The following is a 14,405-nucleotide window of genomic DNA, read 5'->3' on the forward strand; positions in this document are numbered from 1 at the left end:
TGGGCTTTAATTTTGGACTATATATATTTTTTAGTCTAGAAAATACATCTTGATTAAAGATTTTTTAGTTATTTGTAAAAACAAGATCAAAACTAAATGACTTTTTCCCTAAAACAAGTAAAATAATCTGCCAATGGGGTAAGCAAACTGATCTTATTTCAAAGCAAACACGATTATTGTGCTTGTTTTATGAAAAAATCAACTATTTGTACGACTTCTTTCAGAAAACAAAATATTTTTTTGCTGGTCTAGAAAATAATTCTTGACTTAAAATTTCTTAGACATCTGTACACTGCCTGACAAAAAAAACCTGTTGTCAACATTATTTGATGTAAGAGCATCAAATAAAACCTTGACTTCAAGTTGATCATTTGGAAAAGTGGCAGTAGGTAGATTTTACAGATGAATCATCTGTTGAACTGCAAACCAATCACAAATCCTACAGAAGACCTATTGAAACCTGCATGGACCCAAGATTCTCACAGTCATTAGTCAAGTTTGGTGAAGGAAAAATCATGGTTTGGGGTTACATTCAGTATGGGGTCCTGTGAGAGATCTGCAGAGTGGATGGCAACATCAACAACCTGAATTATCAAGACATCTGTGCAGCCCATTACATTACAAATCACCGGAGAATGGAAATTCTTCAACAGGATAGCGTTCCTCATGCTTAAGCCTCCACATCAAAATTCCTGAAAGCAAAGAAGGTCAAGGTGCTCCAGAATTGGTCAGCCCAGTCACCAGAGATGAACATCATTGAATGTGTCTAGGGTAAGATGGAGGAGGCATTGAAGATGAATCCAAAGAATCTTGATGAACTCTGAGTAATTTTTGCCATTCCAGATGGCTTTATTGATAAGTTATTTGAGTCATTGCACAGATGTATGGATGCAGTCCTCCAAGCTCATGGGGGTCATACACAATATTAATCATTTTTCTACTGCATCATGTCTTTATATTCCACACTGTGCATTATTTCTGTTAAGTCAGACCTTACTGTCTTCTTTTAAAAATTAAAAATCAAGACACAAATATATTTTATTTTGGTATAATACGCATAATCTAGAGGCCTTTGCCTTTCAATAAGCCACTTCTGATACCAAATGATCAACTAGAAGTCAAGTTATTATTTGTTGTTCCTAGAACTTGGATAGGCGACATGAGTTTTGTCAGGTAGTGAACTAGAAACAGCAAGTTTTTGCAGTGTGCAGATTGGCAGTTTGTCCACATGCAAACGCAGTATCAGGTGACTGAAACCGAATCCTGTTAAAAACACCTACCAGGGTATAGATTTTCAAAAAGTCTAGTACTGCAACAGTAGGGTCAATGAAACCACAGTTTTTGCCTCATGGCTTTGGCATGCATGCCATTTTATCTATTGTTTGAGGTAATTTCATGTGGACAGAGCTTTTTATTTTTAAGAAAGAGGGAAAAAAAATCTGTGATAATAGACACAGCCTGAGTTGAATTGAAGAAAAAAAAACACTAATTTAGGCTTAACTAGTCTAAGTGATTTTTAAAAGTTGATTGAAAAGTTTTCATTTTCACAGCACATAGACAAAATAAATCTTAAAGGTAGGTATACGCATTACAAATTGTGCTGTTATGCGAGCTCAAACACTATTTTTTAATTAAGGAGATCAATTACCCCTGCATGGTACTTGTTTATATGATCGTATGAACAGTACAGTGCGAGATGAAATTACGAGTCAAGCGGCTTACAAGTTTATAATTAGGGCTGCACAATATATTGTTTTAGCATTGATATCGCAATGTGCACATCAACAATAGTCACAAATCGCTAAATCTGTAATGTTGAGTCTTGTTTATAGTTGAACGCATGTGATTTGTGGTCACTACAAAGTTTACCCATAATAGAGTGAAAATGTATTGTTTGCATGAGTTTTTAAGGCCTGCAACTAGAGCTGCATGACTCTGGCTAAAATATGAATCTTGATTTTTTTTTTTTTTACATATAATATAAAGGTTAATATGAGTGGGCTATTATTATTATTATTCTTAAACATGTGGTAAAGCAATAGGCTTTGTGTAGCTGTACTGTTGGTTAAAATGCTAAATTTCGACTTGGAATTGTGGACTTGAACAGACTTTAGAATTATCCTGGTCATTAATGCTGATGATAATTCTGATCAATGCTGTGATTTTCATCAATACAGAAGACTGGGTGGGTATTTTTGCATTTCGGCGGGGTTTGGATACTTTTTGGGCTGGAATCAGTCAGCTACATCTGGCAACACTGTGTGTGCTTTCGGTTTCATTTTCACTGATAAGAGCGGATCACTTCCCACGCAGATTCCGATTCACGATCAGTCTTTGCCACAAACTGAATGTTATTTACAACTTTATTATCTGTTATTCACAGTCTATGTAGGTTCACTAATGTAAACTTCATTCAGAGGCGCGCATGCCGGCCCTCCCTGTGGTAGCTGATGGTCAGCTCACATCACGTGTGATTTTGCGGTCGCAAATACATTACAAGACAGAAACTACATTTTTAAGGTGAATTTTATCTTATAAATAAAGCATGTGACTCTTTCAACACCATTTGAAGTCGTCCACGTTGCTGAACAACGTATGTAAAACAATGTGAAGACTTGTGCGACCACCATTGCTTCTCTCCAAAACTTAAAAATATAATTCAAATTATCGTAGAAATGCTGAATAAAGATCGTCTAGGGGGTCGAATAGAGATTGCGATGTTTTTACGATTAATTGTACACCTCTACCTGTGACCAAGCATTTTAAGCAAGTTTTAAACATTTGGGCACAAGAAATTGAAAACAACAAAAAAACAACTACTCTTACTTAGAATTTTTGTCTTGTTTCTAGTCCAAATATCAAAATTTCAACCCAAAAACAAGATTATTTTACTTCTCCATTTGGCAGATTAATTAGCTTGTTTTAAAAAAAAACCCTTTATTTATACTTATTACTTCCGAAACAATATTTGTACTATATTTCATATATGTATTTGAAAATGAGACAAAAGCTCTAAGTTAGAAAAGCATTTTTGCAATGTGATTATTCAGTTTCTGTACCTGAATATTGAACTGTAAAAAATATTACTGCCTTAATGTTTTAAGTTGAATCAAATAAACTTTTCTAGTAATTTCAACTTAAATCAACTAAATTGTAGAGGTGTGAACCTATACTGGTCTCACGGTTCGGTTCACTTACGATTATCATGCCTTCGATTCGGTTCAATTCGATATCTCGGTGCATTGACGATGCTTTCCATATACAGTGTTATATTTTAGGGGGGAGGGTATAACATGCTGTCTGTATAAACACACAGACATACAGTACCACACTGTCTCTCATTCAAACACAGACAGCACCAAAGAAACAAACACATACACACACACAGACACACACACTTAAGCCCTCGCAACAAGGAGAGCTCGCGCTGAGCGAAGCAGAAAAACGAAAAAAATGAAAAGAAAAAAAAAAACAAGCACTTTTCCGACGGTCCCTTACTGAGAGCTCTTCTCAGCGCGAGCTCTCCCAGCTAAACACGTATTGCGAGGGCTTAAACGGAGCAGTGCTGGTAATGTCGAGCACAAAAAAAAGAAAGACAGCTGTGAAACATAACCAGCTTTGTCTTTTTGTAGGAAACACACTTTAGATATTTTTAGGGTAAGAGGTATTTGAGTTATTGCCGTCTATAACTGAATTTGTGTCAGGAATATCGAAAACAAAACCAACTGAACCGCGCTCATTTCTGGCGCCCCCCTGGATATACAGCACCCTTAGCATTTGCCTATGGTGCCTATGCCACGGGCCGGTCCTAAATTGGCTGAGTGTTGTAAATACTCGCGCTCACCTCCCTCACGACAGAGCGCATAGGAGATAAATTACGTCAGTACATAATAACCGGTTATGATTATTACTGAACCGATACCTTATTGTCCTCGTCTGCATCGCGGTGCACCGAAGAAACAATTAATTTTGACACCCCTACTATATTGACTAAAAACATTAAGTTAAACTTTGTATAGTTAACAAAAATCTCATTGAAACCTGATTAACTTATTGAAATAAGTTAAAGTAACATAAAAACATTTGTTGTCATTAGTTTTTCATATGATTTTTTACAATGTGATATCTCTATTTGACTTTTTTTTCCTGGGAAGTCCATTTCATCCAAGAAACATCTAAAAGTGTTTATATTGCATTATATATAATGCAGAAAAATACAATTTTAAAATATCAGATATTTCCAATATCATGCAGTCCAATTTCCAATCATTTTTAAACAAAACAAAAAACTGAAGTCGAGTAAGCCGACCAGTCCATTTATCTGAAGTTGACCAATCAGAAGGATAAACAGAGAGAACTGTATGATGCGCCATCCATGACAGATTTGGAAAGAGGATACAGCGAACAAAGTTCTAAGTTACATGCATACTGGTTTCCAGATGATGAAAACAACCTGGATATTATGTGTACATTCACAATTGGTATCAATAGCTGTTATGTAATAGAAAGAGAGAAACAGAGAGAGGTACTATGAAAGTGATGTTTTCCTAAGTGTGTTGGCGCAAAATTTCATACAACTGCTTCGGAAATTGCAGGGTCTTAAAATCCCGTCAACACCACTTCCGAACTCACTTGTGCCATGTGATCAGGCCATCAGAATTTGCAGTGTAAACCATTCCACTGTCCAATTTAAGACCTTAGTTCATGCAAAAAAGCACCATCAAGTCTTTTAAGCCTCATGATTAAGCATCAAAGATTTTAAGATGTACAGATACACTCAAAGCTTATGAAAACATAAAAATTTGGATTGAAATTCGCAATACATAATTCCTGGGTAAAGCTAGCAAGATTCTAAAACAAATGTCAATTCTAGGACCTGCTCAAAAGCCTTGTCTGGCATCTCAAGGCCAATTTTCGACCCTCAAATCCCAGTCACGTGCCATTCCTGTAGCAGAGAAACACTAGCCTACTCTACACCAAGAGAAAAACAGGCTTGTGATGCCACACATCTGGATCACGAAAGGTTTATTTACAGACGAGGGTCACTAAAGCCGGAGCGAAGCTGATTCCACAGTGTTTATCTTGTTCTGAGAGGAGTAAGAGAAGATGAAGCTCTTACCTGGACGGCTGTGGGAAGTCATTGTGGTGATGGCTCTTTTTGAAGTGACTGGACTGATAAAAAGAGGAGTGTGTCCTAGCAGATGAGGATGTGAGAAACACCTCACGGCTCCTCTGGGGCCTGTTGGCTCTTCACCATCCACTGCCCAATGGGAAGATGAGTCAGGAGTGGAAAGAAGAGCAATCTCAGAAACTCATAGCACTCCTTTTGGTTGTAATCCAGCTCTTTAGGTTTGTTGTTTCTTCTTCACTCGATAAGTTTAAACTGTTGAAAGAGTGAAATACAAACAAATGTCTTACATTATGACTATGTTGCAGTACTAAAGAAGGTGTCTTGTTGCCTGTTGTCTACATAGGAAGCATCTGAAAATGCAATCTCACAAGTGAGTGTAGGGCTGATAAATCAATTTAGGGGTGATAAATTGATTTTATCGATAAACTCAAATGTATGGTTTACATCGATTTGTTTGAATGCAAATAGTTTTTTCTTTATTTAACATTCTTCCAATGCACCCTCTAGTCTCCTGTAGTTTATTGCACTGTGTAATGCCATATAAATACACAAACAAAATGGCGGCAAGTAAAAGAACTTATTACTACGAAAGTTACAGTGTCATCCGTTATATAGATTTTGTTCGGTTTTTCAGAGTCAGACTTTTGCTAGTTAAGGTAGCAGTGTGAGCGGGGACTTTAAATTCTGCTATGGTTTAGTTCTGGTTTAGATCTGTCAGACTTGTAGTTCCGTCAATGGAACTGTCATGCCATTATAAACTCGCCACATTTAAGATCTAGTTTGTTCAAAATCCGTCTACACTGCCTGATTGAGATACAACTATGAAGTGGGTCTCAAACCTGACAAGAAACACTGAATTACATTCCATTGTTAGGCTTCATGTCTTTAAAATATGGACATTTATTTTACCACAGTACTTTTAATGGATTTCAGCATTTGCCTGCAACAACCTTTCTTCTCATTTTATGCTAGATATTTACTTTGATGTTTAAGTCTATTTATCACACAATATTTTGAATAACGAGCTTGAACCAGTAACCATCTTGCTGTGAGGTGATGGTGCTAACCAATGAGTCCCCATACAATGCCACCCAGTCTAGAGTGCCGTCTGCTGTTCAAAACTAGCCAAGACTAGAGCACTGTCTGATGTCACCAGGAACCTACTTGCTGTGAGGTGATAGTACTAACCAATGAGTCACCATGCCACCCAGTCTAGAGCGCCGTCTGCTGTTCAAAACTAGCCAAGACTAGAGCACTGTCTGATGTCACCAGGAATCTTCTTGCTGTGAGAGGTGATAGTACTAACCAATGAGTCACCATGCCACCCAGTCTAGAGTGCCGCCTGCTGTTCAAAACTATTCTATAGCGCCATCTGATGTTTAAAAACTAGCCTAGAGCGCCACCTGCTGTTCAATACTAGCCTAGAGCACCATTCTGCTGTAAAAAAACGAGCCTATAACTCTGTCTGCTGTTTAAAAACTAGCCTAGAGCACATTTTGCAGTTTGAAACTTGACTAGAGCACCATTCTGCTGTTGAAAACTAGCCTAGAGCGCCATTTTGCTCTGTGGCTTAGAGCACATCTGCTGTTAAAAAAACTAAACTAGTGCGCATCTGCTTCTAAAAACCGGCTTAGAGCGCCATCTGCTATTTAAAAACCAGCCTAGAGCACCATTCTGCTGTTTATAAACTAGCCTGGAGAGCCATTCTGTTGTTAAAAACTAGCCTAGAGTTCAATTCTGCTGTTAAAAAACAAGCTTAGAACACCATCTGCTGTTTAAAAATGGCCAATAGCACCATCTGCTGATATAACTTCCTTAGAGGGCCATCTGCTGTTAAAAACTAGCCTAGAGCGCCATCTGCTGTAAAAAAAAAAACTGGCCTAGAGCACCATGTGCTGTTAAAAGTTAGCCTACAGCACAACCTGTTGTTAAAAACTAGCTTAAAGTGTCATCTGCTGTTAATAACTAGCCTAGAGCACCATCTGCTGTTAAAAACTAGACAAGAGCATCATCTACTTGTAAAAACTAGAATAGAGCGCCATCTGCTGTAAAAAACTAACCTAGAGCATCATATGCTGTTAAAAACTAATAGAGCGCCATCTGCTGTTAAAAACTGAATTAGTGCACCATCTGCTTCTAAAAACTGGCTTAGAGCGCCATCTGCCATTTAAAAACTAGCCTAGAGCACCATTCTGCTGTTTATAAACTAGCCTGGAGAGCCATTCTGTTGTTAAAAACTAGCTTTGAGTTCAATTCTGCTGTTTAAAAACAAGCTTAGAACACCATCTACTGTTTAAAAATGGCCAAGAGCACTATCTGCTGTTATAACTTCCTTAAGCAGGTCGCACACCAGAAGCGCCGCTCGGCGCCGCGACACGGCGCGTACATGACAGTTTAAGGTATCACACACCAGACGCGCACATTCGAATGATATTTAACATGAAACTAATCAGATGGCGCTCTGTGGCGCGGCTGAAAAATGAACTGCGTCCTGAGCCGTCGCCGGGCGCCGCCGACAGCCGCCGACTTGCGGCGCCGGTGTGTGTATCCTGATAGAAACCTATGTTTAGAATTCTAAAATACATGGCGCTGCGTGGCGCTGCGCGGCGCGCCGCCGAGCGGCGCTTCTGGTGTGCGACCTGCTTTAGAGGGCCATCTGAAGTTAAAAACTAGCCTAGAGCGCCATCTGCAGTAAAAAAAAAAACTGGCCTAGAGCACCATGTGCTGTTAAAAGTTAGCCTGGAGCACAATCTGTTGTAAAAAATTAGCTTAGAGTGTCATCTGCTGTTAATAACTAGCCTGGAGTGCCATCTGCTGTTCAAAACTGGTTTAGAGCGCCATCTGCTGTTAAAATCTAGCCTAGAGCACCATCTGCTGTTAAAAACTAGACTAGAGCACCATCTACTTGTAAAAACTAGAATAGAGCGCCATCTGCTGTAAAAACCTAACCTAGAGCATCATATGCTGTTTAAAACTAATAGCGCCATCTGCTGTTAAAAACTGACTCAGAGCACATCTGCTGTTAAAAAACTAAACTAGTGCACCATCTGCTTCTAAAAACTGGCTTAGAGCGCCATCTGCCATTTAAAAACTAGTCTAGAGCACCATTCTGCTGTTTATAAACTAGCCTGGAGAGCCATACTGTTTTTAAAAACTAGCATCGAGTTCAATTCTGCTGTTAAAAAACAAGCTTAGAACACCATCTGCTGTTTAAAAATGGCCAAGAGCACTTTCTGCTGTTATAACTTCCTTAGAGGGCCATCTGCTGTTAAAAACTAGCCTAGATCGCCATCTGCTGTAAAAAAAACTGGCCTAGAGCACCATGTGCTGTTAAAAGTTAACCTAGAGCACAATTTGTTGTTAAAAAACTAGCTTAGTGTCATCTGCTGTTAATAACTAGCCAGGAGTGCCATCCGCTGTTCAGAAGTAGTTTAGAGCGCCATCTGCTGTTAAAATCTAGCCTAGAGCACCATCTGCTGTTAAAAACTAGACTAGAGCACCATCTACTTGTAAAAACTAGAATAGAGCGCCATCTGCTGTAAAAAACTAACCTAGAGCATCATATGCTGTTAAAAACTAATAGAGCGCCATCTGCTGTTAAAAACTAGCTTAGAGCGCTGTCTAGCTAAGAGCGTCATTTGCTAAATAAAAAGTTTGCCACCTGCTGTTCAAAACTAGCTTAGAGCACCACCAGCTGTTTAAAAAATAGCCTAGAGCGACATCTGCTTTTAAAAACTATAACCTAGTGTGCCATCTGCTGTTAAAAACTAGCTTAGAGAGCCATTTGCTGTTAAAAACTAACTTAGAGCACCATCTTTTGCTCAAACTAAGCTCCGAATCAATTCAAGAGTGATTAGCGCTAAATTTTAAAAATCCCTTATCAATGCATCATCGAATTCGTAAACATTTATTTTCACTGATTTCTGTGTGTGTTATTTTGATTTGATGTGTCAATACCAAACACCAAGCGAGCCTGTCGCTTCCTATTTGCAAGCGCAAGCCGTGCACCTCGGTTGGAAATAACCCTAAGCTTATTGGCATTCCTTCGTAGGTGTGCATTTAGCAGACACACAACTAGACTAGAGCGCCATCTGCTGTTCAAAACTGGCCTAGATCACCATCTGCTGTTAAAAACTAGACTAGAGCTTCATCTACTTGTAAAAACTAGAATACAGCACCATCTGCTGTAAAAAACTAACCTAGGGCATCATCTACTGTTAAAAACTGTAATAGAGTGCCATCTGCTGTTAAAAACTAGCCTAGAGCGCCATCTGCTGTTAAAAACTAGCTTAGAGCGCTGCCTAGCTAATAGCGCCATTTGCTGTTAAAAAAAAAAGTTTGCTTCTGCTGTTCAAAACTAGCTTAGAGCGCCACCGGCTGTTTAAAAAATAGCCTAGACCAACATCTGCTTTTAAAAACTATAGCCTAGAGCAGTGGTTCCCAACCTGGGGTCCGCGCCCCCCTAAGGGGGGCGCCAGAGTTCACAGGGGGGGCGCGGGAGAGGATAAGTATTGAGGTAGAAAAAGGCATAAAAATGGTCCACTATTATAAAGGGCTTTGCAATTAATCGAAAATCCGATTTAGATTTCGGTTTCAAACGATTATAAAAAGCATTAATCGAGATAAATGATTATTGCATCATATTTCGCCACAGTTGTACACGTGTTGCTCTTAAAAGCGCGAAAGAGCTTATGTGTGTGTGCAGCACGATCACGCAGTCAGAAGCATATGCGGCCGGTCAGCATTCACTCTCATTCGCACACTGAGACGAGCAGAGGAGCGCAGACATCTAAAGTCATCTTAACGTGAACGCTTTAATGGTCAAATAGGTGTCAAAACGCGGTGTTTAGTGATTATTTACATTAACCCTAATTTGTGTAATAAACAAACGAGTTGAGGATCAAAAGACGTGAAAGAGAAACCATTAAAGATACAGCGCGCTATAATCCTTCTGCCGCCTGTTTTTATTATTATTAAACAAACATAACGAGAAAACCTTTGCTGCTCTTGACTGAAGGAATGCTGTAGCTAAAGTGTTTTTGTTACAGTGAAGATGCTTAAAGCACAGTTTGTTTCATTTTTTTATTCTATTGTATTTATTTCTCTTTCCATTGCAGGGTGGAAAATAACTGTATGTATACAGTTGAAGTCAGAATTATTAGCCCTCCTGAATATTAGCAAACCTTTTCCTGCCCAATTTCTGTTTCATGGAAAGAATATTTTATTAACTTATTTCTGAACATAATAGTTTTGATATCTCATTTCTAATTACTGATTTCTTTTTGTCTTTGCTATAATGACAGCACATAATATTTTACTAAATATTTTTCAAAATACAAGCATTCAGATTAAAGTGCAGTTCAAAGGCTTAATTAGAGTAATAAGGCAAGTCATTATAACGGTAGTTTATTCTGCAGACAATCAAAATTATATATTGCTTAAGGGGGCTAATAATATTGACCTTAAATTGGTTTCAAAATATTTAAACCTGTCTTTATTCTAGCTAAAATAAAACAAATAGAAGAAAAAATATTATAGGAAATACTGTTAAAATTCCTTGCTCTGTTAAACATAATTTGGGAAATATTTATTAAAAAAAATCTCAGGAGCGCTAATAATTTTGACTTTAACTGGCAATGGTTTTGAATAATCGTGATTACAATTATGACCAAAATAATCGTGATTATGATTTTTCCCAAAATCAAGCAGCCCAAAAAATAAAAAATAATCTAAACACATGCTTAAAATTCCAACATAATAGTGAAAATAATTAAAATAAATAACTTTAAATAATTATTTAAATTTTGCTCACTCGGGCAATCTGCTTGTCAACGTGCCATAAAGGCAAAATCAAAACAAAAATGGCAGACAAACGTAAATGCTGTGATTCTTCAGAGGCGAAGATTAGACAGTATGACAAAGCCTACCTAAATTTTGGTTTTATTGAAGGCCAAGACAAGTTAAAACTGATTAATTAATATTTTCTATACATATTACTATATATTAATATTACACAAACACACACACACACACACACACACACACATATATATATATATATATATATATATATATATATATATATATATATATATATATAGACACAGTACATATGTGTGTGCGTGCGTGCTTGTGTATTTATATGGTGGGGGGGCTCCAATGTTTGTATATGTTTATGGGGGGGCCCCAAAGAAAAGGTTGGGAACCACTGGCCTAGAGTGCCATTTGCTGTAGAGCGCCATCTGCTGTTAAAAACTGGCTTAGAGAGCCATATGCTTGTAAACTAGCCTAGAGCGCCATCTGATGTTAAAAACTAGCTTAGAGCGCCCTCTGCTGTTAAAAACTAGCGTAGAGCGCCCTCTGCTGTTTACAAACTAGCCTAGAGCACCATTCTGTTGTTAAAAACTGTCCTAAAAAGCATAATCTGATGTTAAAACTAGCCTAGAGTGCGATCTGCTGTTCTCAACTGGCCTAGAGCGCCATTTGCGCTTAAAAAAATATCGTAAAAAGTACAACTCGATGTTAAAAACTAGCCTAGAGCGCATCTGCTGTTAAAAAATAGCTTAGCGCACCATCTGCTTTAAAAACTAAGAATCAATTTATTGCAATGAATGATTAGCGATGTATTCTGAAAATCCTAAATCAATGCAGAATTGATTTCTCAAACATTTATTTGTTTTGCCTTAGTCCTGTTGAATAGTTGTATCACATGAAATGAAATGTATTCTTACTAATTATTATCAATACCCAATAACAAGTTTTATTGTTTATTGTATTGTTGCTTTGTCTGCCATTTTGAACGATGTTTATTGCAAAGTGTTATGGGATTCGTCCACTTTGCGTAACATGCAACGCTGCCTTAATGTTTGCTCAACAGGAAGGCCTTACAATGTTTGCACCACAGCCAAAGCTGAATTGCATGTCACTCAAGTGGGCTATTGCTGTCCAGTTTACATGCGTGACAAAGGCCAGAGCAGAAGGACGCTGTGACACTTTCAACACGCGGCGCGCTGGTTCGGGTGTAAACCACCATTTACCAATCTGCCACGCTGACACATTCCCTCCCAGCCTGCCATATTTGCTGTCATAAAGCTTAACAGAACTGACAATAACAATCCCATGTCAAGCAAACATAACGCAGCTCGCCCCACAATAAGCGGTGTGTGTACGTTTCTCCTTATGTCCACCTGGAACAAAAGAACCTGTCTGTCAGCCTAACAACAGTATGTGGAGCAGTCTCACACACAGCGGGACATCACAGCTTAGCCATGTTATGTAACCATAAACATCAGCTGTTCCAAGAGAAATGAGGCCTACAGTAAAAGAAAAACACTCAGTCTGTGAGGGTGGGCTTACACCAATACTATGTTTTCTGGGTAACAGTAATGATGACAGGAATAAAAACAAAAACGAGTTCCTTAGTTTATGCAAAATTGAAGGTCATTATGTTCTCATCCTCGTGGTATTGTGAAATTATATACTCAGAGACAATTAATGAAAATATTGGTTCCACACGATCAATTTGTATTGGGACGACATGAAAGAATTAAGCTAACCTATTCATTCCTTCATTCATTCATTCATTCATTCACATTCCTTCGGTTTAGTCCCTTATTTATCAGAGGTCATCACAGCTGAATGAACCACCAAATATTCCAGCATATGTTTTTATGCAGTGGATGCCCATCCAGCTGCAACCCAGTACTGCGAAACACCCATACACACTTGCATTCACACACTACAGTCAATTTTGTTTACACAACTCACTTTTAGCGCATATCTTTGGACTGTGGAGGAAACTGGAGCATATATATATATATATATATATATATATATATATATATATATATATATATATATATATATATATATATATATATATATATATATATATAAATATATATACATACATATAAATAAATAAATAAATAAATAAATAAATATATATATATATATATATATATATATATATATATATATATATATATAGGGTGATATATATACACACAGTTGAAGTCAGAATTATTATTTTTTTATTTATTTATATACATTTATTTATTTATTTATTTATTTATATTTTTATTTCAGCTACAATAAAAGCAGTTTTGAATTTTTTTAAACACCATGGACAAAACTATTAGCCCCTTTAAGCTAATTTTATTTTCTACAGAAAAAAACATCGTTATACAATAACTTGCCTAATTACCCTTACCTGCCTACTTAACCTAATTAACCTAGTTAAGCCTTTAAATGTCACTTTAAGCTGTATAAAAGTGTCTGTATAAAAGATAAAATAAATCAATTATTAGAAATTAGCTATAAAGGGACTAAGTCGACAAGAAAATGAATGAATGAATGAATGAATTAATTAATTAATTAATTAATTAATAAAATGAGATATTAAAACTATTATGTTTGGAAATGTGTTAAAAAAATCTTCTCTCCATTAAACAGAAATTGGGGAAAAACTAAATGGGGGGGGACAGTTAATTTAATATCTATATTTTTTATGTAAATTAAACATGTTTAACACTGTAATAGCACTGTAACACTGTGGTCCCTCATTAATCGTGGGAGTTACATTCTAAAAATTAACAAGTATATAATAAAAATTATTATAGATATTTTAAGTCTGTAAAACCCCTCACTACAAACTTTATTCACTTTCCTCAAACAGGCATAAACATTTTGATACTTTTCTCTCATTTAAACACTCTCATGTTGGCGCTGAATCATTTGAATCAGTTCATTTCAGTTCCAGACAATATTATGTAGCTACAACGACCGCGACAATCTCTTAAAAAGAACAACCCACTAAAGTGACATTTGTAATTACTCTGGATTCTTATCTGATAAGACTAAAAAAAAAAAAAAAAAACAGATGAGAAACAACAAATGTAGCAAAAGCTAAACACTAAGAAATCAATAATTTTTTACTTCATATTTGGTTAAAAAAAAAATCTCTTCTTGTAACAAACTTCATTTGGTATAATTTGTATCTTAATTTTAATGTATTTTTTGTTGGTCAGTTATCTAGAAAATCAACGAAAAAACTAATAACATAAGCAGTCATGACAGATCATATGGCGTGGTCAATGATTTATATTTATTTAGTTAATTATTATTGTAATAACAACAAAACAATCCCAGTATATACGAATAAAACAGAATGTCTGTCCAATAATTAATAATAAGATAATTATGAATTCAATTTAAGTATTATAACATGCATTTGTGCTAAATGCATGTTATAATACTTAATACTTAATTTGCT

The 14,405-nt window shown here is 36.6% G+C and overlaps 1 protein-coding gene across 2 annotated transcripts in view; it reads right to left on the bottom strand.

The window, feature by feature from the left end:
- Positions 1-14,405, bottom strand: part of hdac4 (histone deacetylase 4) — a 399,927-nt gene that overhangs the window by 359,525 nt on the left and 25,997 nt on the right. For both annotated transcript variants that reach the window (XR_012385010.1, XM_005172529.6), the window contains exon 2: positions 5,120-5,383. Coding sequence is in view for 1 of the 2 variants with exons in the window: in XM_005172529.6 (XP_005172586.1) it covers positions 5,120-5,141 (22 nt within the window). In the remaining variant the exon portion in view is untranslated. The remainder of the gene's footprint in view (positions 1-5,119; positions 5,384-14,405) is intronic.

This window comes from Danio rerio, chromosome 9 (genome assembly GCF_049306965.1).
Source record: "Danio rerio strain Tuebingen ecotype United States chromosome 9, GRCz12tu, whole genome shotgun sequence".
NCBI classification, from domain to species: domain Eukaryota; kingdom Metazoa; phylum Chordata; class Actinopteri; order Cypriniformes; family Danionidae; genus Danio; species Danio rerio.